This window comes from Pristis pectinata, chromosome 5 (genome assembly GCF_009764475.1).
Source record: "Pristis pectinata isolate sPriPec2 chromosome 5, sPriPec2.1.pri, whole genome shotgun sequence".
Classification (NCBI taxonomy): domain Eukaryota; kingdom Metazoa; phylum Chordata; class Chondrichthyes; order Rhinopristiformes; family Pristidae; genus Pristis; species Pristis pectinata.
This window is the reverse complement of record NC_067409.1, coordinates 78323316-78349653: the sequence shown is the minus strand read 5'-3', so window position 1 is coordinate 78349653 and position 26338 is coordinate 78323316. Positions and strand designations below refer to the sequence as shown.

At 40.7% G+C, this 26338-nt stretch overlaps 1 protein-coding gene across 1 annotated transcript in view; it reads right to left on the bottom strand.

Moving 5' to 3' along the window:
• Positions 1–4961: 4961 nt before the first annotated feature.
• scgn (secretagogin, EF-hand calcium binding protein) overlaps positions 4962–26338 on the bottom strand; it is a 47213-nt gene continuing 25836 nt past the window's right edge. The window contains exons 7-11 of the mRNA XM_052016556.1: positions 25632–25687; positions 20343–20388; positions 17508–17567; positions 12450–12518; positions 4962–5913 (exon numbers count right to left, since the gene is read on the bottom strand). Of these exons, the coding sequence (XP_051872516.1) occupies positions 5785–5913; positions 12450–12518; positions 17508–17567; positions 20343–20388; positions 25632–25687 (360 nt within the window). The 3' untranslated portion in view covers positions 4962–5784. The remainder of the gene's footprint in view (positions 5914–12449; positions 12519–17507; positions 17568–20342; positions 20389–25631; positions 25688–26338) is intronic.

Genomic DNA, 26338 nt, shown 5'->3' with positions numbered 1-26338 from the left:
TCAAGCAAAAAACAAACTGCTGGAGGAACTCAGCAGGTGAGGCAGCATCTGTGGAGGTAAATGGACATTTGACATTTTGGGTGGAGACCCTTTATCTGGACAGATAGGTCTCAACCCTAAACGTTGACAGTCCATTTTACTCTGCAGATGCTGCCTGACCCATTGAGTTCCTGCAGCAGTTTGTTTTTTTGCATAGGTTTAGTGTCAGATTAGTGCCAATGAATGCTTGATAGTCAGCATGAACTCAGTGGGTGGAAGGTACTGTTTCAGTGCCGTATGAAGTATGACTCTATGAATTCAAGCTACTTCTTGCCAGGGTCTCCTAATGGTGTTCCTGCCATGTCTCATAGTCCCATCCTGACATAAACCTCTCTCCAACCATGCACCAGAATTTTAAAGTCTCTGTCCTGATGCAGGGTTTTGATCTGAGACACTGACAGTTCCTTTCCTCCCACAGATGCTGCTTGACCTGCTGAGTTCCTCCAGCAGATTGTTTGTTGCTCCTTGTCACAAAATCTTGCTCTCTCTCTCTCTCTCTCTCCATGGCAGCCATAATGTGTGTTGTTTCTCTCAGTCTGCCATGAGGAGTGTGCTATGTGATTGGTGCAGGTCCAACCAAGAAGAGTACAGGACCCATTTTAAAGACACAAGAGATTCCGCAGATGCTGGAATCTGGAGCAACGCACAAGACGTTGGAAGAGCTCAGCAGGTCAGGCAGCATCTATGGAGGGAAATAAACCGACCTGATACGTTGACTGTTTATTTCTCTCCATAGATGCTGCCTGACCTGCTAAGTTCCTCCAGCATTTTGTGTGTGTTGGATCCATTTTAAAGCTTGTTTCGGGGTATAAACACCCTAAAGCTATTTCAAATGTCTTTTTGTCTTATTTCTCAGTTTTTTTTTGAGGCGGGGACTGTTTTGGCACCAGAAGGCACTTTGACATTAAGAATTGCAGCAATTTTTAACAATTTTAACACATAGGTGAACTGTAGTTTCCAGCAAGAGGCAGGATATTCTTCCAGCTGACTATCCTTCTTTCGATACAGGAGCAAAAAAACCCACCTCTAAATTCTCAGCGGTTACCAAGACGACCAAAGCTGGATGTTTCTGTTTGCAGTAGAAACGTGCCCTACTGACAATTAGTGACAAATATTGACAAGTACCATGCATGTTGTGCACAATTAAGAAGGCTAATGTCAATTTATGGCAGGTAATACAATAGCTTGACATTTATCTTGTAAACTTGCTGAAGTGGATGAACTGCTCATCAAAACAAGCCATTATGTTAAAAGGATTTGCCTCTCTCTCTCTCTCTCTCTTATCCTCTACATCCCCTGGGAATGAATACTTGGAACTGAAGGATTACTCATGCCCAGTAAGGGGTTTAAATATCTTGACTTCTAATGCCAGGAAGAGGCCTCTGAATTAGATTTATTGCATTTATGTTTTGTTATGAGACTTGAATGAAAATAATGTTTAATTAAGTTTATTTTAAGTTGAACTAAAGTTGACAAGTATAAAACTGAGGCCACAAGAGGTTCAGAATATAAAAGCAAAGACTGACTGTAATTACAGCACAACTTCATCTGGAGAATGGTGAGCATTCACAATCCTTAGCCATAACCCACTGGTGATTTATTGAACAGATACCTAGGAAGAAAGAAATCAGCCAGGGTGCATTCAATGGAACTGGAAAGATTAAGAATGTTTTCACTGATGTATTTAAAATATTAAGTGGATTTGACCAGTTGGAAAAAAGAGATTGGAATGGAAGACAAAGCAAACTGACATAATCCTAATAGAAAATTAAGCCAGTTAATGATTAAACAATTGGGCTTGGTGTGTTTGAGATTGGTATGTTTGATCGTTGCTCTACTGTACAGTTGAGGGCTAAGCTAGAGAAAGGACTGCTCTGAATTTCACTGTGCTCAACAAAGCTTATTTTAAGGCTTGGAACTTCCATCTCCCACAATGATTGAGCACTAATTTTGTTAGATCTGAGAGCATGTATGTAATTTCTGGATCTTTAGTGACCTGTTGAGTGTCAGGGTGAAGTGTTGGGGAGCATGGGTTTTTGTTGTGGGTCATGAATATATAAAGCCTGAATATGAGATAGGGAAGAGAGGCAGAAGATGAGGAAAGGTGGCTGAACACCAGACAGCTATGATTATAAGAAGGCTCCCATCCATTGTTACCATCTAAGTCAAATATTTAACACAGATATGCTTAGTTGGACTCATACAAAATTACTGGTTCCATATGCTGAGATTACAAAGGGAGGCTGCTTGAGAGTTCTGTCAGTTTCTAATATATGTTCCCCTGCTATACTGTTCTATGTAATATCTGCAGCCAACTGTACCATACAGTTGGCACGATCAGTTGTAGGAAATGTTACCAACTCAATTTATTTTGAGTCAACTTTTTTCCCCTACTTGTCAATTTAGTCATCTGCAACCATGTCTCTGTAATTGTTTTCACATCATACCCATTTCTCTCTTTTTGTGTCATCAATTTACTTGTCTTGATAAAAAAAATACTGCTTGCAGTCAAATAAAGAGCTTTTAATTGAGCTTGGTAGTTTTACCTACTCTGATTCAATTTGCTGGTGCACCTTTTGTTTGTATGCTACAGCTGTAATTTCTGCCCAGTGGTTGCACACAATCAGTAACAAAGGAATGTATGTTTGTGTGAAAGTTTTGAACAGGCCAACAAGCAAATTGTGGTGTGAGGAATTTGCAGATCTAGCAAAATTATTGTTTGACTATTGTGGAGGATGACAGTTCAAAGGACTGACTTATTAGACTCATTGAACAGAAACAGTCCAATTCTGCACTAGAGTGTTATATGAGGCACGTAATCTAAATTCACTCTCTCCTTATTCCCCATACCCTTAGATATTCTCCTGTTCAAGAAATTGTCTAAATCCCTTTAAAGAGAATTAAGCAAGCATTGTGGATAATTGACATTCAAACTACCCTCTGCTAACAACAAGTTTCCAGCCTCCCTTTAATCCTTTTACAGAACTTAAATTTGTGCCATCCAGTTATTATTTCAGCCAGCCAGGTGAAACAAATGAAAAAATGACGAAACTTTTATCACAATTATCCCTCACACAAATTTCTACCAGGTTGGCATAAGTCCTCAACTTAAAGTCTCACATCTCTTATGCAATGTTGAACTATCTGTCTTGATTCAGGTGTAAAACTCTTGCCTCTGTTTTAGAAGGCTTTAGATTCAAGTTCCAATTCAGGAACCTGAACACAAAATCAAAGCTGACATTTCGGAGCAGTGTTGTGAGAACCCTTCACTGTCCTGAGTGCTGTCGTTCAGATGGAATGGCAGAGCAAGGTTCTGTCTGCTGTCCGAGGTTGGTATCAAAGAATCCAGGGCAATCCTTGAACATGAGCAACGAATTCCTGTTGGTGTCATGGCCAAAATTTATCTCTCTAAGAACACCAACTATGCATAACTATTGTCAAATTGCCTGCTGTATTTTCCTACTTTGCAATTTGGACTATGTTTCAAAATGTTTTAATTTGTCATGTAGTGGATTGGAATATCCAAATTTTGTGTAGCGGTTAGTGCAACGTTACTACAGTGCCAGCAACACGGGTTCAATTCCGGCCACTGTAAGGAGTTTGTATGTTCTCTCGTGTCCGTGTGGGTTTCCTCCGGGTGCTCTGGTTTCCTCCCACATTCCAAAGACGTACGGGTTAGGAAGTTGTGGGCATGCTATGTTGGCGCTAGAAGCGTGGCGACACTTGCGGGCTGCCCCCAGAACACTCTATGCAAAAGATGCATTTCACTGTGCGTTTCAATGTACATGTGACTAATAGATACCTTATCTTATCTTATAACTTGTTTTGTTTTTAAAAAATGCTGCATTAAAGTCGGTTTCTCCACAGCTTGCGAATTCAACCACAGACATTATATCTGATTGTCCTTGTTTGTTGAGTAACTAAGTTTACATGCTAAAAGTATGCTAACTGGTAGCAATGAGTTAATTTTATTTTGGGATCTCTTAAATCTTTGTTTTTTTTAACCATTGGATCACTTAGAACAATGAAAATGTCAAGGCCACCTCTATGTGCAGGCTCATAAAAGTGTCTGTGCTAACGCAACTGTGAAATTTATTTTATAAATGTTATACAATTATAAATCAAATACGTTGATGAAAGACAATGGAAACAATGGAATGCACTATGTTCTGAGTAAGTAGGGGAAGCAGATTTAATAGTAATTTTCAAAGGTGTACTGAATAAAATTTTTGCAGAGCTTTGGCAAAAAAGCAGAGGGTCTTAATTAGAGACCTCATTCAAAAAGTCAACAGAGAATGGAAACAGCTAAATATAACTTCCAGCAATATGTATCCATCATCATGGGGTTGAATGTTGCACCAATGAGTCAAATAGTTGTGGAGTGCTTTCAGGGAATTTAGTGGTATCAGAGTAAAATGTCAATGGAGAACAAGTTGGCACAGACTATTAAACATGGTGAATCCATCAAGAATTCAATGGTAGGTAAATTGGTAACCAGAGATGACAGACTATGGTTAGTAAATTCAACTGGAAGATAAAGAAAAGGGTTTATTTTTATTTATAAATTGTTATGATCAAGAATGCACTGTGTTCTAAGTAGGGGAAGCAAATTCAATAGCAATTTTCAGAAGTCCATTGGATAAAACTTTTGCAGGGCTGTAGGAAAAAAGTGGAAGGTCCTAATTAGAGACATTATTCAAAAATGATGGGCTGAATGGCCTCCTTCTCTGCTGTCTGATAACGTCATTGTTTTTCCTTGTACCTCACCGTACTTATGCAGATGACAATAAGCTCAACATGACTTGATTCTATGAGTCAGGCAGGAAGCAAACATAGAGAAACAGTCTCTCACAACAAAGGACGGTAACAAAAGATCAACCAAAGTATTCCTTCACGTCAATTTAATTTGACAACCACTACTTGACTAGTACCCAGGGCTACAGACTTCACAGCAGATATCTGTGGCTGAACATTCAAAACAAACACAGCAGTGTGACATGCAAAGGATACAATAGTCATTTGATACTTGGCAAAAAGCAAATATTATTTCTGAAGTTAACTCTTTTGCGATACTGTGCCAGAAGTGCTAAGGGGTGATTAAGTGAGAATTAAACAGATAACAGAGGTATGCCAACTGATTACAAATACAGGCTTTACTGGTAGCTCATCAAATGGGTCTTAAATAATTTACTACTGGGTGCATATTGCTTTTGTAGCAACAGGATTATGTCCTGAAAGGCACGATGGGAAAATGTGACCTAAACCTTATGTCTGTTGTCTTTTTCTTAAAATACATGTAATAATTCCAAATAGTTCCCTTTTTTTGAAGCAGAGCACCAGGAATATACACTTCAATTTTTATTCACATCAGGCAAGTATTGATGCAGTTGAATTATAAAGCATGTGACCATTGTCAAAATGTATGGACAGTGCCTTACATCAGTGATGAAGGTGCAAACCTATGTTGCCATTATAATGTCTGCACTGTTTCAGTTTATATTAATGACAATGAAAACATTGTACCTTGGCATGCATATTCAAAAGCATTCTAGCTTTTCAATTCGAGTGCTGAATTGATTGGGTATATTAGATTCACCTCCCCTGTCCTTTCCAAACATGGACCACTGCGATGATTCACAGAGCCTGGGTTTGTCTGCAAATGTAAGTGTGTTATTAAATGTATGAGAGAAAAGATCAGATTATAATGTGTGGTAACAGTGTAGAATAACTCATTGCATGGTTGATTTATTGGTTAATTTTCAGTCCAAGGCACAGGGCAAGCTCAGACTTCTGGATTTTCCCATCCTGGTTTACATCACAGTGGCGTAACAGAATTTCACGGAACTTGTCAAGGTCAACTCCAGTGATACTCGACTGAAGAAAATGAGAAAAAATGAAATTACTTGTTGTCATATATTTGCACTCATCCAGATACAACAGGACCACTTTTTACAGGATGCACTGCCATTAAGGAGTGCATTAGTTGGAGCAATATATGCGTGTGGCTAGTTATAAAGTAGCAGAATAAAGTGACAAATTCTCAGTTAATCAGTTCTTGCCTTTTTTGGGGGTTGGGGGGAACCATTAGTTTGTAACTACACACATCTACTTTTTTTTAACACACGATAGCCTCTGCTTGCAAAGCCCATCTCCCAAACGAGACTGTAGTGATTGTGGAAGTCCAGGTGGTGTTCATACCATTGCTAAAACGATAGAGAAATTTCACAATAACACCTTCAATAAGGGCAAGCAATCACAGCCACATACATTGATTGCCCAGGGTCACTCAGCATTCATTGCAAAGTTCAGTGAATGGTTCAAAGACCACTTCTACAGTACGTTTATCCCTTTGGCTGTTAGGGTTTTGTGAGGCTGTGTGTGTGTCAAGTGATACAATTTTATGTTTGCCTCCCAGCACCATGTTTGGAGGAGGGCTAATGAGGAATACTCTGTGCTGGTAACGACACACTCACATTGGAGGATGCAGCTGACTGGACATTGTCTTGGCAATCAAACCATGGAGAGGTGACTATTCCCACAGGAAGCTGGGACAGTAAGCCTGTTAACACGAGCACTTCATATGAAATAAGGTGGCAAGGAGCTCATCATTCATTGAATCTGGTTAGTTGCATCAATCATGTTTACAAGCATTGCTGGACCAGCCCAAGCACACTTGTGGGAAATTGTTTCCCTGAGTCCAGATCAACAGGCAGCCAAATGCCATCCATAGCAGTCAACAGGGAACATCCAGAGATGGTATAATTTGGCATTAATACAGACTTACTGAGTCATTGTTCTAAAAGGGTTTGGGGCCAACCGTCTTTAGTGACACTAGATATAATTCACCAGCTATCAACAACTTGCATTTATATTGCACTTTCAACACTATAAAACAAATCTAGTATTGATGTTAGATCTGGTGATCAAAGAAAAAGAGGGGGGTTTAAATGAACATTGTAAAGAAGGCAAGAGAGATGGAAAAGCTTATGGAGAGAATTTCACAGCCCTAGCAGGCAAAATCAAGCAGTCACTTATCTGTAAACTCACACTGGCATATTGGATTTCCCTTAACTGGTCTATTATTGTCACATGTACCAAGATGCAGTGAAAAACTTTGGTTGCATGCCATCCAGGCAGATCAGACCATATACAAGTGCAAGCAAAAAAAAACTGGTTGAGATGCCTTTGAGATTTTGTTCCTCTATTCCTGGAAGCTGCAACACTTTATCACTCCCACCAATGTTCTTCTTTATAATGGCAACAGACATTAGGTCATCCATGGTAATTGGATGCTTAATTAACATGGTTAAATCAAGCTGTCAGAATACATCTGGATGTCCAATTTGAATTTTACATTGAATATACAGTAATGGCCACCAGCCCATTTGGTCTTGATATGAGCCATGAGCTTCTACTCAGTTCTCTTCATCAAGACTTAATGACACATCTATGTCGTGTTCTCCAATGTGCTCTTCATTTTCCTTCAAACACATCTTTATATTTGCCTCAATTAGTATCAAACTCCACACTCACCACAATTTGGGTAGGAGCTTTTCTCTTGTATTCCCTTTTGAATTAGCTAGTGACTATTTTACATTTATGATTTCGCATTTGGACTCCACCACAGAAGAAACACCCTTTCTACTTACACCTCAAACCATTTTATTAACTTAAGTAGCTCTCTAGGTTAGCCTGCAACTTCCTTTTCCTAGTGAGAATCTATCCACCTAGTTCACCTTTCCCAATAAGCATACTTTTAATATGATTTTTGTGAATCTTTTGTCTATCATCTCCAATGTCTCCATTTCATTTTTTTAAAAATGATGATCAGAACTATGCACAGTGTTGCAAGTATAGTCTAGCAAGTTTCTGTACATGTTTATTATTACATCTGCTTATATATTCAATCCTGTTTATCACTGCTTTGTAAGTTTAGCAATTTGTATATTAGCCTTCCAGGATCAAGAGAGTTTCCCCTTAAACTTAGGGCTTAATATTCTCTCACTTACTTGTACAAAACTACACTCTGTAGCTCAGTTGCAGATGCTGGGAAAACTCCCCCTTTATATCTGCTGACTACAGAAAACCATTTCAAACTAATTGCCCGATTGACTACTGCTGCTTGTTTACCTTCTACCATTAAAAACGAGAGGCACAGAAAGATTAAACCTTGAAAGGCAGATTTTCCGTTAAGCTTAAGGCTCCAAATTCTCTTGTTGCCATTATAAAGGAGAATGTTAGTGGATTGTTGTTAAAGGGTTGCAGATGCCAAAATAGAGAAACAAAATCTCAAAGGTATCTCAATCAGTTGTTTTTTTTTGCTTGCACTGAGGGAGGAGACAATTAGGAAGTGAAGAGAAAGCAAGTTACAGGAAATCCAATATGCTGGTGTGACTTTCCAGACAAGTGACAGTTGGACTTCAGCTACCAGGGCTGTGAGCTCTGGAATTCTCTCCCTAAGCTTTTCCACCTCTCTTGTTCTCTTCATAATGTTCATTTAAATCTCCATCTTTTTTGTTTGATGACCAGATCTAACATCAATGCTAGATTTGTTTTATGAAATTGAAAGTGCAAAATAAATGCAAGTTGTTGATAACTGGTGAATTCCGTGCTGTTTGGAGGTAGACACTGCAGCACAGCTCCTTTATCCCATTCGAAATCTTACTATCTGAGGAGCAGACAGTCTCATTACTCCTATCACAATGCTCTTCTTTCATGTGACTGTAATCAAAATTAATCTGCAATTACACATCTGTTGTGTAAGCTTATCAATGTTATCCTGTGCTCTAACCAGACCTCTGAAATTGAAGACAGCTGCAAATTTTGAAGTTACGGTATGGTAGCATAGCAGTTAGTGTAACGCTATTACAGTGCCAGCAACCCAGCTTCAATTCCGGCCGCTGTCTGTAAGGAGTTTTTACATTCTCCCCGTGTCTGTGTGGGTTTCCTCCGGGTGCCCCGGTTTTCTCCCACATTCCAAAAGGCATACGGGTTAGGAAGTTGTGGGCATGCTATATTGGCGCCGGAAGTGTGGTGACACTTGTGGGCTGCCCCCAGAACATTCTATGTAAAATAATGCATCTCACAGTGTGTCTTGATGTACATGTGACTAATAAAGAAATCTTATCTTATCTTAATTCCCAAATCATGATCAACATAGGTGCAGTGATGGATCTACACTGGGTCATCCATCCACACGGCCCAACATGGATTCCTGTTGAAGACTGCTGAAAAGGAATTGAATGACACCTGTTCAAGGTAGTTAAATTGTTGGTAAGCAGGGGCCCAATGTGCTTAGCTTGAAGGTCTGTCACTGGCAAGTTCACTCGTGCAGGAAGCCCAATGTGTTCTGTGTAATGAAAAGGCCTTCCCTTTGCATGCCTTGTCACTGCAGAATATGGAAAGGAATGCAGGTGAATTCACGGCCAGGTTGTAGGTTAGAGGGATGTGGTCAGGAATTTCAAGGGTGATTGTTGAGCTGGAATCAGAGGAGGGGTCAGGACTGGAAGGTTGGTAGAGGAGTTGGGGGCAAGAAATTGGAAGAGTAGTTTGGGCAAGGGTTAGCTGCATTGCTGGTTGAGATGGGAGGGTGTTTGTTTGTTTATTTATTGGCTCCTCCTGCACTCCTTGCAGATTTGGAGAAAAGCTCTCTTGAGTGACAGAAGGAAGCTGTTGGCTTTTCCCTAGCCCTGACTGCCATCCTTCTTGGTCAGTTCTCCTGAATGAGAGCTTTCTGCCCCCTCCCCACTCTTGATTACCAAGGACCAATCCCAAGGGCTGCTGGCTAGAACCTCCTTCCCATTATCACGTACCCAATGAACAGGCAGCTCACTTGCCCAACATCCAAATAAGAGATATGTCTACAAAATGTCACTAATGTTCTGGATGTCCATGCTCCTGCACTTGCCATGTTCTTTGGCTGTAGGATACAGAGATGTGGGTGTCCTAGCGCACAGCTTGCAAGAAGTTAGTAGCAGGTGCAGCAAGTAATCAAGAAAACTAACAGAATGTCATTGTGAGGAGAATTGAACACAAAAGTAGGGAGGTTATACTTCAGTATACAGGGCATTGGTAAGGCAGCATCTGGAGTACATTAGTCTCCTTATTTAACAAAGGATGTCAATCCATTGGGAGCTGTTCAGAGAAGGATTACTGGACAGATGTCTTTCACAGACAGGTTATCTCATGAAGAAAGGTTGAATCCTCTGGGGGTGACATGAGCACAAGGTGACAAAATGGAAACATATAAAATCTTGAAGAGATCTTGACAGGGTGGAACTAATTACCATTATTTAAAAATAAGGGGTGACCTGTCAGGCAGCATCTTTTTTTCCAGAGGGTCATTAGTGTTTGGAATTATCTACCTCGAATAGCCGTAGAAGCAGAATTTCTGTGGATAGTGAAAATTGGTGGTGATGTAGATAGTGAGAAAAGTTGTCTCAGGCTACAATAGGATATAGATCAGATGGAAAGTTGGGCAGAGGACTGGCAGATGGAATTCAATCCCAAAAAGTCTGAGATGATTCATTTTGGGAAGTCAAGTAGCTAGAGGACATTTGCAGTAAATGGTAGGGTGCTATGGAATGTTCATGAACAGAGGGACCTTGGGGTTCATGTTTATAGTTGCCTGAAAATGGCAGCATACAATAGGTAGCGAGTTAGGTGATGAAGACATACGGTATGCTTGCTTTCATAGGTTAGGGCAGAGCATTTAAAAGTTGGAACACTATGTTGCAATATGAAACACTAGACGGACTGCATGTGGAGTACTGTGTGCAGTTCTGGTCACCACACTGTAGGAAGGATGCGTTTGCACTGGAGGAAGTGCAGAGGAGATTCACCAGGATGTTGGAGGACTTTGGTTATGGGGAGAGATTGGATAGGGTGGGTTTGTTTTTCCTGGAGCAAAGGAGGCTGGGGAGTGAGCTGATAGAGGTGTATAAAATTATAAGAGGCATATATAGTCAGAATATTTTTCCCATTGTAGGGGTATCTAAAACAAGAGGGCAAAGGTTTAAAGTAAGAGGAAAAAGTGGGATCTGAAGGCAAAGTTTATTTATACGGAGAATGATATCTGGAACTTACTGCCAGAGGAAGTGGTGGAATCAGATACAATTACTACATTTAAGAAACATTCAGAAAGGCACTTCAATAGGCAAGACTTAGATGTATAAGGACCTAATGCAGGCAAATGGGACTGGTATAGATGGGCAAAATAGGTTGGCATGGATGTGGTGGGCTGAAGTACCAATGTCTGTTCTGGACGACTCCATGACTCAATAACTCTGTGACTCTATGAATGTTTTCAAGGCAAAGGTGGATAGATTCTTGACAAGCACTCCCCTCCTGCTCCTAAATCACATAACCTCAAATGCCTTCAGCTTGAATGGTCCTGTCAGGAAACTTGGCGCACTCTTAGCTGGCACAGGTTACAAGGTAAAAACATCTCCTGCTTTTGAATTCGTTAAACATATTTAATTTAAAATTAGTATTTTAAAAACCAAATTAAAAAGCCTCTGTACACTGTTCTTAGTAAATAAAAGCTGCCTGCTCTCACAGTGACAGGATGTTAGTGGATCATGTGTTAACCATGTTTGCTCTTGGTTGCTTAAGTACCAGGCTGTGCAGTGAGTCATTATTTCAGAGGTCGTCATGTTTAAATCTGAAATCAGCCTGCCCTTTTCAGCAGGAAGGTAGATATTATTTACAAGGGGATGGAACAAAAATACTTTAAGTTATGAACTGGATTTTCATAGAGTAAAATATTTTTTCCTGGATCCATCCTATCACCACAATATAAGAATGTTGAGTTGGTTAAATGAGAAGTAACAAAGGAAGTCTCATAGGAAATGGAGAGGGGAGCCCAAATATTTGTACCCAGGACTGTAGACTGGCATTAAAATCTGCAGGGTATTTAATTGGAAGTATTAAAACTTTACAGAAGTAACTATGGTGTGTAACATATCATATACAAGTGACAAAATGCATCATAGTGATATTGGACATGGTAGGAGGACCTTTGCCCCTCAGTCAATAGCTGTTAAAGAAGATGGCTTACCACCGCTTTTCAAGGGAAAATTGGGGTGTGCAATGAATGTTGGCCTTGCTCACAATGCCAATATCCCAAGCATGAGTTCAAAGGATGTGTTTTTTAACAATTTTTCGATGTCTTTCTTGAATAATCTTTGTTAATGCATATTTAGAAGCCTTTTTCCAAGTATCTGAGAGATAGATGACCAAAGGTGACTGAATAATAAGCAAATCCTGCTTACGCTAATGTTTGTATTCATCTTAACGACAGCGGAAACACAAATATAGTTATAATTCTGATTGCTGTATGTAGTTATATAATCTTAAATAGATGCTTTTTTCCCTAAATTTAAATATTAATTCATTTTGTGTAAACTCACCTTCACCAGTTCCATCATATCCTTAACAAATCCATCCACCTCAGGACCCTCCAGAGCTCCTGTTTTACTCTGCAAAAGAGTCAACAGTTGGAATCACAAAATATTTGCTGATAACTCCACTCATTTGTTCACAAGAATCAGTTCAGATGACAGTTTATTTGCTCACATCTTTCTTAAATTCTTCTCCTTTCTCAGTACAGAATGAATCAGTTACCAAACAGAATGCAGTGCCCTGTTCTGGCAATTCCTTCTTGCTGTTTGTCAAACTGTATCTTGAAAAATGCTAACCACACTTATTCTCAAGCTCTGGCTGTTAGTCACACTGCATGATTGCTTAACAGAAGCCAGATTTACAGCTGAACAGTACATCTGTGTTCAATTGCTCTCCTAAGGAAAATTGTGTGCAAATGTGGTTCTCCACCTACCAGTCCTTCCAGGTATTCTCTCAACAGTGAGACTGAACCATCAATTATACCGAGTCCCATGACTGGATTGATGTCAGGAGCTCAATCACTTTTGGCAACAGATGCATGCTTGTACCTTTGCTGCTAACTAATAGCCAAAAAATATAATGCCCTGTGACTTGATCTTCTGGACGACTTGCAGCAGCGTTCCAGGACAACACTAATGGATGGAGAAAGCTAGGGTGCAAAATTAAACTCATTTGTGTCCATGACTTTAGAGCTCAGGGTACTGGTTTGATTCTAAGCTGCTGTCTGATGTAAGCAAATGCATTTAGGGTGGAGTTGTATTGAGTACCACATTAACAAGGTTGTTAGTGCATGCACAATGAAAATATGCATCATGGCATCAATCTAACTTGATAACAATACAGCCATTTTGGACTCCATCATCAAAGCTAATGCACTTCCTTAATGCTATACAGCTGAACATGGTGGTGCTGCAGTTAGTGCTACTGCCTCATTGCTTTAGGGGCCCAAATTGATCCTGATCTTAGCTGCTGTCTGTGTGCAGTTTGTACCTTCACCCCATGACCATGTGGATTTTTGCCAGTGTTCTGGTTTCCTCTCAAAGATGTGCTGCTAGGGTAGTTGGTTACTGTAAGTTACCTCTTAGTGTGGGGAAGTGGCAAAAGAACAAAGGGAGATTGATGAGTATGTGTGTGAGACAATAGGTCACAGGGATATAGGGAAATAAGGAATAAGACAGATGGGATTGTTCTGTTGGGAGCTGGCATGGACCCGATGGAATGAATGGCTTTCTTCTGTGGTTAAGTAACTGTTCAATAATTGGAATAAAAGCTCCAGCAGCACTGTTTAAAGGCATCATCAACTACCTTTAGGTTTGTTCCCAACTGATATCTGCTGTTGTTGCTACAACTGTTTAGGTTTGGCTCTCTCCAGGTTTTTTGTTAAGTTGCTTAAGTCTTCAGGGAATGGTTTGGCAGACTTCAAAGAGCTGCTCATGCCAATAGCTCCCAGTCAGGAATGGAACAGTTGGGCACCAAGGGCAAGTCAAGCTGGCAGAAATGGGAGGAGGACAAGAAGGGGCAATTAGTCCTTGGATGTGGCAGGGATCTCTGCAGGCGACAACTCTAGAAGGCAGGCATCCATCACTAAGGACACTCTCCATCGGGGACATGCCCTCTTTTTGTTACTACCATCAGGGAGGAGGTACAGGAGCCTGAAGACCCACACTCAATGATTCAGGAACAGCTTCTTCCCCACAGCCATCAGATTTCTGAACGGTCCATGAACCCATGAACATTACCTCATTATTCCTTTTTTTTGCATTATTTATTCATTTTGTAATTTATAGTAATTTTTATGTCTTTGCACTGTACTGCTGCTGCAAAACAACAAGTTTCTCATCATCTAAATCAGTGATGAGAAACCTGATTCTGATTCTCTACTATCAGCCCCTCAGTGAGAAGTCTGCACTTCACTCACAACATCCTCACTACAACCTGTCCTCAAGGCAGTATGAGGACCACAGTGCCAAATGGCTTTCAAAGGTTTCGATGGCACTAAGTGCCGGGATCTTCCAGGCTGGACCTGGAGATTTTTGGAATACCTTACAATTTGCCGTCCCTGTTCCATAAGGTAGATCTCTATTACACCAGTTTGAAGAAAGGAATCCGCATATCATTCCATGGATTCATCAACATGATGCCCAATACCCCCAACTTGCACACATGTTGCTCTGCAGGTGTTATGTGTTAACTCCGAGTTCCATCGCAACTGAATAGGATTCCGTTCCTTCAGTGTTCAGATGGGGTGTGCTCATACATGTCCCATTGTGCTGGTTGATTTGTACAACCTTGGTTGCAATAATTTTGCCTTTATTTTTTGATTGCAACCAAGGTTGTACTATCAGCAGTTGAGACACTGTGACAAACACAGGACTGGTTACTGGGTGATAAGGACTATCAACTAACAACATCCTGGTGTGCAAGATGCCACACACACTCATGCACACACTCATACACAAGAGCAGCATGCAATGAACGAAAACCATGTTACAGCACAAGACATGGCAGAACAGACCAGTGCTGCACTGAACCTCCTCCAATTCCTGGATCACTCAGTAGTATGGGCAGACTAATGGTGTATCCCATGTGCTCTCACCACTGTGAAGGAACAACCCTTTCTACCAACTAGTAAAGAGTGGAGGAAGAGGAAGAAATGAGTAGTTAACACAACCATATTTCCCCATTCATCATCAGCCCCCACTTTTCCTTTTGCTGACTATCACATTGGTATTGGTATTGGTTTATTATTGTCACTTGTACTGAGGTACAGTGAAAAACTTGTCTTGCATACCGATCATACAGGTCAATTCATTACACAGTGCAGTTACACTGAGATTCAAAGAGTCATAGAGTCATATAGCATGGAAACAGGCCCCTCAGCCCAAATAGTCCATGCCGACCAAGGTTCCTATCTAAGCCAGTCCCATTTGCCCTCATTTGGCCCATATCCCTCTAAACCCTTCCTATCCATGTGCCTGTCCAAATACCTTTTAAGTGTTGTTAATGTACCTGCCTCAACCACTTCCTCTGGCAGTTCATTCCATATACTGACCACACTCTGGGTGAAAGCATTGCCCCTCAGGTTTCTATTGAATCTCTCTCCTCTCACCTTAAACCTATACCCTCTAGTTCTTGATTCCCCAGCCCTGGCAAAAAGGCTGTGCGTATTAGCTATAAGGGGAGGTTGGACAAATTTGGGTTGTTTTCTCTGAAGCGTTGGAGGCTGAGAAGAGACCTGATAAAGGTTTATAAAATTATGAGAGACATAGATGGGGAAGACAGTCAGAACCTTTTTCCCAGGGCAGAAATGTTGAATACTAGAGGGCATAACTTTAAGTTGAGAGGAGGAAAGTTTAAAGGGGATGTGTGGGGTAAGTTTTTTCACACAAAAAACGGCAGGTGTCTGGAATGTCCCACCAGGGTGGTAGTGGAAGCACACAGGATGATGGCATTCCAGAGGCATTTAGATGGGCCCGTGAATATACAGGGAATGGAGGAATATGGATCATGTGCAGGCCGATAGGAATAGTTTGATTTGGCATTGTGTTTGGCACAGACATCATGGGCTGAAGGCCTTCTTCCTGTGTTATACTGTTCTATATTAAACTTTAAACTTTATTTATACAGCACAGTAACAGGTCCTTCCGGCCCAATGAGCCCGCACCACCCAATTACACTCATGTTAACCTACTAACCCATATGTCTTTGGAATATGGTACGAAACTGGAGCACCCGGAGGAAACCCACGCAGTCACGGGGAGAACGTACAAACTCCCTACAGACAGTGGCGGGAATTGAACGCCGATTGCTGGTGCTGTAATAGTGTTACGCTAACCATGACGCTACCGTGGTCTTCCATGTGCCTTTGCCTATTCTAGCACTACGTTAGCGCAATGGGCAGAGCAAGGTTATGCGGGCCTGCTGAGACTACAACTGGCCTCAGAGGATGATTGCAGGCAGAGTCCAGATGAAGGGTCTTGACCTGAAACATCGACTGTCTATGTCCTCCACAGATGCTGCCTGGCCCGCTGAGTTCCTCCAGCACTTTGTGTGTTGCTTCAGACCTACAATTCACAGGTTCATGCTATACCATCTTGGCATACATGGTAGCACACTGGGCTAGTGGGCTAGCTGGCAGGGTGATAATGGAGTCAGAACAATTGTTGTTATCCTGACAAGAGATTAAGCAGGCTGGGTCTGTACTCTCTTTGTGTTTAGATGGTCTCATTAGAATACACATCCTGGCTTGACAGGCTAGACTATTCAGGATGGAGATAAGAAGAAAACCAGCCTCCCCTCCATAGACTCTGTCTACACATCCAGCTGCCTCGGCAAAGCAGCCAAAATAATCAAAGACCCCACCCACCCTAGTCATTCTCTCTTCTCCCATCGGGCAAAAGATACAAAAGCTTGAAAACATGCACCACCAGGCTCAAGGGCAGCTTCTATCCCGCTGTTATAAGACTACTGAACTTTCCTCTTGTATGATAAGATGGACTCTTGATCTCTCAATCTACCTCATCATGGCCCTTACATTTTATTTATCTACCTGCACTGCATTTTCTCTGTAACTGTAACACTATATTCTGCATTCTGTTGTTGTTTTTCCCTTTGTACGACCTCGATGTACTTATGAATGGAATGATCTGTCAGAATGGCACGCAAAACAAAGCTTTTCACTGTATCTCGGTACATGTGACAATAATAAACCAATTAACAAACTTCTTCAGCCAGAGGGTGCTGAATCTTTGGAATATTTTACCCAAGAAAAGTGTGTAGGCTCACTTGCTGAGTACATTCTACACAGAGACAAATAGATTTTTCAATGTTAAGGAATCAAGGAATATGGAATCAGTGCATGCAAATGGCACCGAGAAGGAAGATCATACATTTGATATACACATACATGCTAGTGATCTCAGTCGTAAGCAAATGTGCATTTGCTCTTGAACACCATATTGGTGTGCTAAGCACATTTGTTGCACTTGTAAACTGCTTGCTCACAATCCCAGTGTCTTAATGAGATGCTTCTGAGTAAAATATTTAAGGATCAAGAAAAAACCCACCACATCATAATGAGAGAAAATCTTCTCAAAGTCTCTTCGTCTTTCTTCCAGACTACAAGCCTACATAAAAGAGGCAGAAAATTAACGACAAACAGCAGTCATTTTCTTTGAAAAGTGATAGCATAGCCTGACTTGTCAAAACAAAACACAACAAAATGAAACTGATATTTTTGAAAATTAAGTGGATATATAATATCTGAAAGACTATTAACTTTCACTTAGAACAACTCTGGAATTTTTGTCTGCAACAAAAAAAGATTTAAGTGAAACAATTTTATTCAATGTAATAACAGGGCAAGTTGTGACAATATAAGAACTGGCACTGAATCAAATTATGAGGAATAATTTATTTGGGTAGGTCATGATGTTGAATGTTAAAAAGGAAAGATCCAGAGCCAAAACACGTAAAATGTAAACATTAAAGTTAAAAAGAACGTCTTAATGAGTTTTGTGCCATGCAGCAGGGATGGTAGTGCTGGAGAAAATTGTAGTACCAGCACCAAGCTCTCCCAGGCCAGATATAACATGGCTTAAGCTACACTGACTACTTAGTTGTACTTCGGCCTGAAATTTCCTTGGATCTTCTCTGGCTCCAGCACCTTCGTTTTCCCAGATATGGGATAGAGTTCATGTACTTATCATTGTGCTTCTCCCACACCCAGTGAAGCTCTGGTGGTGGGGTAGAAACAGCTCAGAGGAAATTCTTGGCCCTTATAATCAATCCAAGGACAATATTGGGAAATGGTTGGGTGAAGAGTGCTAGAATGCTCTCTGAATTGGCATTTGTAGACCCCACAAGGGAGAAAAGCAAATTTAGAAAAAGACACCCACTGTAAGAACCCACATTTTTGCAATAATCTTTCAAACTCAAAGCATATGAAATTGGCAGTCATTTTGAAATCATGTCAACAAATGTATACAAGATGAAGAATGCATGTAAATAATCACTGATGGGACCTATATAACCTGGGATTCTCTTCATATATAAGTCTATCCATTTGCATACTGTAGCATAGAGATTGTGACTTAGTTCCAGAGGCCAAGATAAGAAATTCAAATTCAAATTTAAGAATATTAATTTTAAACATATAAATTTGGGTCAGTGAAAGTGTTCATGAAGCTATCAGATGGTCATAAAAAATTTAATGCGTAAGGTTGCTGCCTTTCTCCAGTGTGGTTTATAAATGACTCAAGTCCCATGTCAATGTGGTTACTAATTAACCATCCTCTATTGTGGACTGAAAAAAACCACACAGTTGTATTGAAATTATCATAGCGACTAGGTGAAAGAATAAATGCCAGCCTTGCTAGTGATGGATCATCCTGAGATATAATTTTAAAAAAGTTTAGGTGTGAAACCAATTGCCCTGATGACCAATAAGGAGAATGTGCTGGGAATTCTTGTTGTGCAATACAGGCCGTCCCTGGGTTACACATGCCCAACGTAAGGACACTGTACATATGAACAGACTCCCATAATATTATTAAATTCAAAAGTCTGATGTACGTACATACGCTTGTTCCTACGAATGGCAGAACAAGTTTCCTCTCTCACTCCACTTTTAGTAATTGTTCTTTCTTATCAGTCTTATGTGCTTTTGATGCCATTCATTACAACACTGTGGTGATGTGGTTACCATATCAAGTGATTTTGTGTATTTTCTGACTTATGGACAAAATTAACTTATGGAAGTCTGTAAGAACAGATCCCATTCATTACCCAGGGACGGCCTATATCTATTCTATCTATGCCTCTCATAATCTTATATACATCTATCAGATCAACCCTCAGGCTCTGTACTCAGGAGAGCCTGTAGTGCAGATAAGGGTCAGTTATAGCCACTGATGTTTTTCTCTCCCTATCAGTTAATTTTTCCCCACCAAAATGCATTGAGCAATTTGGATTCATGACCAGGAGACTTCACATCGACTGGCATTAACCCCTCCTGGAGCTGAGCCTCAATCACCTCTATAGTGGGGAAGCTGGCCATGCAAAGCCAGCCTATCTCACAATGCAAGAGCTGCATATCCTTTAGGTGATGTCAATCAAAGATAACCTCCCACTTTCTGTCAAAGTGGTCCAGAAGGGTTCAATGGTTGGGGCTGGTGCCTTATTTTGCCAAGTTAGATCAAATTCTTTTTTATTGTCTCACAATAAATTGTATTTATTCTGATGGTCTCAGCAGCTTTCCTATATATCGTATTTAACAATTAAACCTTCTTATTGTGTGAGGAAGGAAAGCTTAGTCTTTGCTTACAATGTGAAAATAGGTAGTTTTGTTGAGAGTGCAGTGTGGTGAAGTGCTAAGATATCAATATGTTGCTGTCACTAGGACAATTGCCACATCTGGAGTTGCAATATTGGTCACTTTAGATGCAATGCCTCTACAGCAAGTACCTTTCCAATTTTTGCAGTGGGATGTTAGGATTATCAGTGGTTCATGCCTACTTCACTCTTGGTGTGACTATTTCAACAATGCAAAATCAAACTCATTCTGACTCATCAGATTGTTTGGGGTTGTGTTAACTTACTCTTAAGACTGGTCACTCTTGCTAGTTTGCTGGTCCACTGGCCTCAAGACTCCCAAACTAGGACCAGGCAAACAGGGGCTATTGTCAGCCAAAGCATCCAGTAAAATACCAAGAGGCAATGTCACATCCAATGACAGAGTCCGCACACTGCTGCCATACCAGTGTACACAATCTAGTGCCCCAACAATCTCTTCTCAGGCAAGGAAAGTGCTCAGAATGATCCCATTCCTCATGGTAAGCCCACAGATTAGTAACGTAAAGGCTTGCATGCTTTTTCTGATATTTTTCAAAAGTTGAACTTACATCCATTTTGAACTGTAAAAGGAAATTTTCATCCAGTGATAAGATCCTTCAAAAGAAAAGAACTCCACAGTCAATCCAAATTCTAAAGTAATCTAAAAAGAATATTTAGCAATATTGTCCAGACTGCAGACAATAGGGGTTTATTGGGGAACATGGGAAGACACCCATATTATAACAAATCCTGACCACCTGTTCTCATTGTACAACATTGTGACAACCGTTTAGCAAGTGCTTTAGCCTGGATTATTCTGTTTCATTGTCTGAAAGAAGGCAATGCAATGACAAATGATTGAGTGGGAAATGCCCCATCAGGAATCCTCCTCTTTCCGTCAAACCAGGGTCATCAGAGACATCCCTTCATTGGGTTTCTTTGCACTGTGCAGATTTCTAGGGGTGATGGGGATGTGGGGAAGCTGGAGAAAATTCCCTCTGTAGCTTGGTTTATTCCACCATAAAGTGAAAACCCAAGCAGAAAAGTGGTCCAAGCGGACATAGAAGCCTGAAGAGAGGAAGATTTTTACAAACCAACTAATATTTGAAAAAGTAAGAGAAAACAGTGTACAAGAACAAACTATAGAGAAATATAAAACAAAGGTTGCTGTGTTTCCACAAACATGTACAAAGGGAAAGAGTACTGAAAGTAACTGTGGGTTCCTTAGATATTGAGACAGGAGAAATTATAATGGGGAATAAGAAAATGGCTGAAATATTAACTACATATTTTATATCTATCTTCATAGATTTTACTAATATTATACCAGAAATATTAAGGTCTAATGAAACTAAGGACCCTAAAGTACTTAACAGAAATAGCAGAAGTCTTTTGGAGAAATGAATGTGTCTAAAAGGAATAAAATTTCCTGTGCTTGATGGCCTACCCGTGAGGTTCTAAAACTAATGGAATCATAGAAAATTGATGCATTGATAGTGATCTTCCAGAATTTCTGAGAATTTGGACTATTCCAGTGGATTGGAAGGCAGCACAGTTATTCAAGAAAAGGAGAAAGACCTTCAGACTGGTTAAACCAACATGACATCCCAGAAACACCAGAGTCTATCAGTGGTGAAATGGTAGCAAAGAACTTAAAAATTCATGTTTAGGTAATGTGTTTATGTGAAAAGAAAATCATGGTTAACATATCTATTAGAGCCTTGTGAAGATTCAATATGCAGGATATATGAGGATCCTGACAATGTTATATACCTTGATTGTTAAATGGCATTTGATAAGATGCCACATGAAGAGTTGTTACATAGAAAAGGGGTTCATATTAGCATGGATAGATTAAAGGACAACAAACAATGAGCTGGAATTAAACAGGTTATCTTCAGGATGGCAGGCTATTACTAGAGGAGTGCCATAGGATTAGAGCTGATATCTCAGCATTTACAATCCAGTGAAGTAGGCGAAAGAACTGAATGTAATAGATCTAAGTTTGCTGATATTACAAAGCTAGGTTAGAAAGTATGCCAGTATAAGAATGCAAGGAGTGTTCAATTCTTTCCCCATGGAGCAAAACACAAACTGCTGGAGGAATTCAGCGGGTCGAGCAGCATTCGTGGGGAAAAGGACTTGTTGATATTTCAGGTCGAGACCCCGCATCAGGACTGAGAGTGGAGAGGGAAGACAGCTGGTATAAATAAGAGGGAGAGGGGTGAGTTAGGGGCCGATAGGTGATGGGTGGACCAAGGAAGGATAGAGACAGGTGAAGTAAGTGGGCAAGAAGGTGGAAGATGGGGCATAACAATAAGAAAATATGAACTAATTCACTTTGATGGTAAGGATGCAGTTACAATATGAATCAAGTTACAATAAATTCATCAAGATTACTTAATAAGGAATGCTGGCTTTTCTTTTTACAGAAAGACGGGAAAACGGTTAGGGAAACAAACTGGTTTTTGTCCTCCCTGTTTGTGAGCTATAGCTCGGAAGTGGGGGGAGGTGGAACGAGAAGGGGAGAAATAGAATGAGTGAGTGAGAGATAAAAAGCTGAGGCATAGAACAAAAAATAAAATGAGAGAATGGAAGGTGAACATAATTACTTAAAGAAAGAACTAACTAAGCTAAAGTAAATGTCTGTGAATTGCTGCAGAAAATTGTTAATGTTTCCCTCTTGGACACTAACCTTTGCCAGAATCTGGTTCTAGAGACATTGATTAGCAGTTGGTCACTTACCCAGTGATGCTGTACAGATGCAAACCTGGACAATTACCTGTTACCCATGCTCTGAACCACTAGAGCATCGCTGAGTAGTGACCAAGATCGGAACTCTTTGGTTTTCTTTGCTGACTATTTCTAGCATTTTCTCTTTTTATTACAGATATCCAACTTCTGCTGTGTTTTGTCTGTCTGGTGTTTTGAATCTCACAGCTCCAGCAGTGTTTTTTTCCCTCTCCATCTCTGCTTTCATTCACCTTCTTCTAGCTACCTCTTCTCCAGGCAGATCATCTGACATTAATAAGCCTTTCACCACCCTCTCTCATCCAGCTCTGCTACTGCTGGTATCACACACTCACTTGATCCCCACCCTATCAGATGCTCCCTTCCTTCTCTCCACTGCTCACGCTTCTCTGCCACTTAAAGCATGTTTGATTTCTCAGCTTTCTTTCTAATGGAAGCTCAACAAACTGAAATAACTCTTTCCCCATAGATCAGAAAACAAATTGATGGAGGAACAAACAGCAGGTTGAGCAGTATCGGGGGGGGGGGGGTGGGGGGGGGGGGGTAGGGGGAAGGAATTGTCGATGTTTCGGGTTGAGACCCTGAACCAGGACTGAGAGTAGAGAGGGAAGACAACTTTATAGAGGTAATGGTATTGGTTTTGGTTTATTATTGTCACTTGTACCAAGGCACAGTGAAAAACTTATCTTGCATACTATTCATACAGAACAATTCATTACACAGTGCATTGAGGTAGTACAGGGTAAAAACAATAACAGGATATAGAGTAAAGTGTCACAGCTACAGGAAAGTGCATTGCAGGTAGACAATAAGGTGCAAGGTCATAACAAGGTAGATCGTGAGGTCAAGAGTCCATCTCATCGAATAAGGGAACCGTTCAATAGAGGAGGGGAGGGGTGAGATAGGGGCCGGTAGGTGATAGGTAGACCAAGCAGGGGTAAGGGATGATGGGCAGATGGAGCCAGGTGGGTGCGGGAGGGGTAGATTTGGGAGACAGGGGCACGTGGGTGATAGGTGGAAGCATACAAGGAAAAAAAGGCAGATGGATCCAGGTGGGGGGAGGTAGACAGCTGCTGGAGGGATAAGCAGGAAAACAAAAGGCTACCAGTGTTGGAATCTGATAAGTAAGGAACCATTAAGGAAGGGAGAAATAAGGGTAGATGGAACCAGATAGGGGAGGGGATCCAGTGGGTGAAGTGTGTGGGTAGTAGGCAGATAGAACCAGGATGGGAGGGGGAGTTTGTTTCCAGCAGATTGTTTGTTGCTCCAGATTCCAGCATCTGCAGTCTCTTGTGTCTCCTCTTTCCCCATAGATCCTGCCTGACCCACTGAGTATTTCCAGCATTCTCTGTTTTATTTCAGATGTTTTTTTTTAAATCTTCCTTATATGTGGGTGATGAGCACCCTGTCTACATTCAGCCTGGCTGGGATCAGTTGAATCAATGAATCGAACTGTAAGTACCTTTTGGCTTTCTCAGTGGACTTTACTCTGAATGGTGCCAATTTCTCATCCTCCACGTGCTTCCAGTATGGAGATGCTTTACCAGTGCTCCTGACGTCATCTGCTTCCTTATTTGACATTTGCAAGTCCTCACTTTGTGCCCATCTAACGTTACATTTGAGGTACCATTCCCTTCTCACCCAACATGTGCTACCATTAAAACATTGTCCCCTTGCATCAACCTTGATGATGACTGATCAAAGAGAGTTATCGTTGTTTCATGAAGATTTAGTCACATTTGAATATTCTGAGGAAGTCACTGTCATGGTGGATGGAAGAATATTTAGGTATTGTCTACATAGATTTCTGGAATGCATTTGAAAAGGATCCATGCAGAAATTATTGGCAAAAAAATGTCTGGGATTGGAGCAAAAGACTGGAAGCTAATAATAGTTAAAGATGAAGTATTTATATTAGCATGACAAGTGATACTTATAGGGACCTGTAGTGAACATAAATTTTTCACATGTTGCAAATCAGAATACATTCTATAAATATGGCCAAGAGAAAAAGGAAAATAAATACATCAAAAATGTAGGCAAATCTGTAGCAGGAAGGGCTCAATAAGGCGTTATCTGCTTTGAATTCAAGAATGATATAATGGTTAAACAGATTAAACAACAAAGGTAGGTTGTGATGCCTATTCCTTAGAGACATACAGTACATGGAAACAGAGCCATCAGCCCACTGAATCCACACTGATCCATCAACATCTCATCTACACTAATCCTTCACTATTTTATTCTCCCCACATTCCCATCAACTTCACCCAGATTCTACCACTCACCTGCACACTTTGGGCAATTTACATTGGCAATTAACTTACCAGTTTTGGGATGTGAGATGAAACGGAAGCATCCAGAGGAAACTAATGGAGTCACAGGGAGAACATGCAAACTCCACACAAAGAGTACAGCAGACTGGCATTCAACCCGGGTCACTGGAGCTGTGAGGTAGCACCTCTGCCAGCTGCTCCACTCTGCTGCCCATAGGCTGATTTAAATTGAGGGGTGATTTAAATTGAGGTGTTTGAACTTGTCAAGAAATTTGACAGGGTAAATATAATGACACACACACTTTGAGCACAATTTAACAGCAGATTCAAAGGAATAGCCAACTTTTTGTGGGTTATAGACTGTTCCATTTTATTGACTTCCTTTTTGAAATCAAATTGAGAAATGCAAGTTCCTTTTCCACTGGATACAGAACTAGTAAATTAAAAAAAAGTTTCCACAACTAATTCTAAAGTTATGGGGCATTTATTCAAAAAAACACGACTGTCTCAAACAGTTTGTGATGCAGAGTGTGGCGGACTCACCGTCTAGTCGGGCGAACCGGCTCGGCAGTCGGGTCGCGCGGCGTCGGAGCGACGAGGCCCAAGATGGCGGCGGGCCTCGTCTTTCCGAGCGACGGGGAGAATCCGCGCGCGGGAAAGTCCTGATGACGTAGGACTTACGTCATTGCCGGTTTTTTGGGCGGGAGTTTTTCTCCCTTAAAGGGCCCGCACAAGGCGGGAAAATAAACCAGTTCTGTTTGGCAATCCTCCGAGTAGAGTCTTGTTTTATTCCGCGGTAGCAACCGCTACAAGAGTATAGTTTCAACTAACCTTGCCAAGTCGTTCAAGTCCAGTCGGCCATCTTTGTTTTTATCAAAAATTTTCATCTGAAATTAATCAGTCACAAGTGGTGAGTGGCCAACGTGTAAGGTATATTTCCACATCCAAACAATGAGTATTTTCACATTGATATCCTTTGATAAAATGGACAAAAAATGCATCAATTTCATTGTAAAAACATGTATTATATGTCTGCAAATTAAGAAAGCACTAAATAACAAATAATCTGAGGAGTTAATAAAGAAAATTGCAAGAATATTAATATTTTTTCATTTCCCTCAATATTTTGAAGGCTACATGGCTTGTGCAATCTGTTGAGTTAGCAATCTCAAGTGGATCAGTGGAAACATTTCAATACTCCTGGGCTATACCGTTGATCATTTCTGGCATGCTTTAGAAGTGAAATTGGAGGGCCTGCAACTCAGATACTCACAGATGTTTTCTCAAGAATGAAACCTGGAGAGGAACCTCACTGCTGCAGCCTAGGACACTGCAAGATGGACAACAATTAGACTGAATTAGGGGCCAATTTTTAAAGTACGGCAGGAACTTGGTGACAGCCTGATGTTTCTGTACATTTTCTGTTGATTTCAATGAGAAGGAAAATTGGGGAGGGTTTATAACAAACAGCTGATCTACTAATTCCAATATCCACCAGCACAGAATGAAAATCTATTGTTTGACCAATAAAACTAATG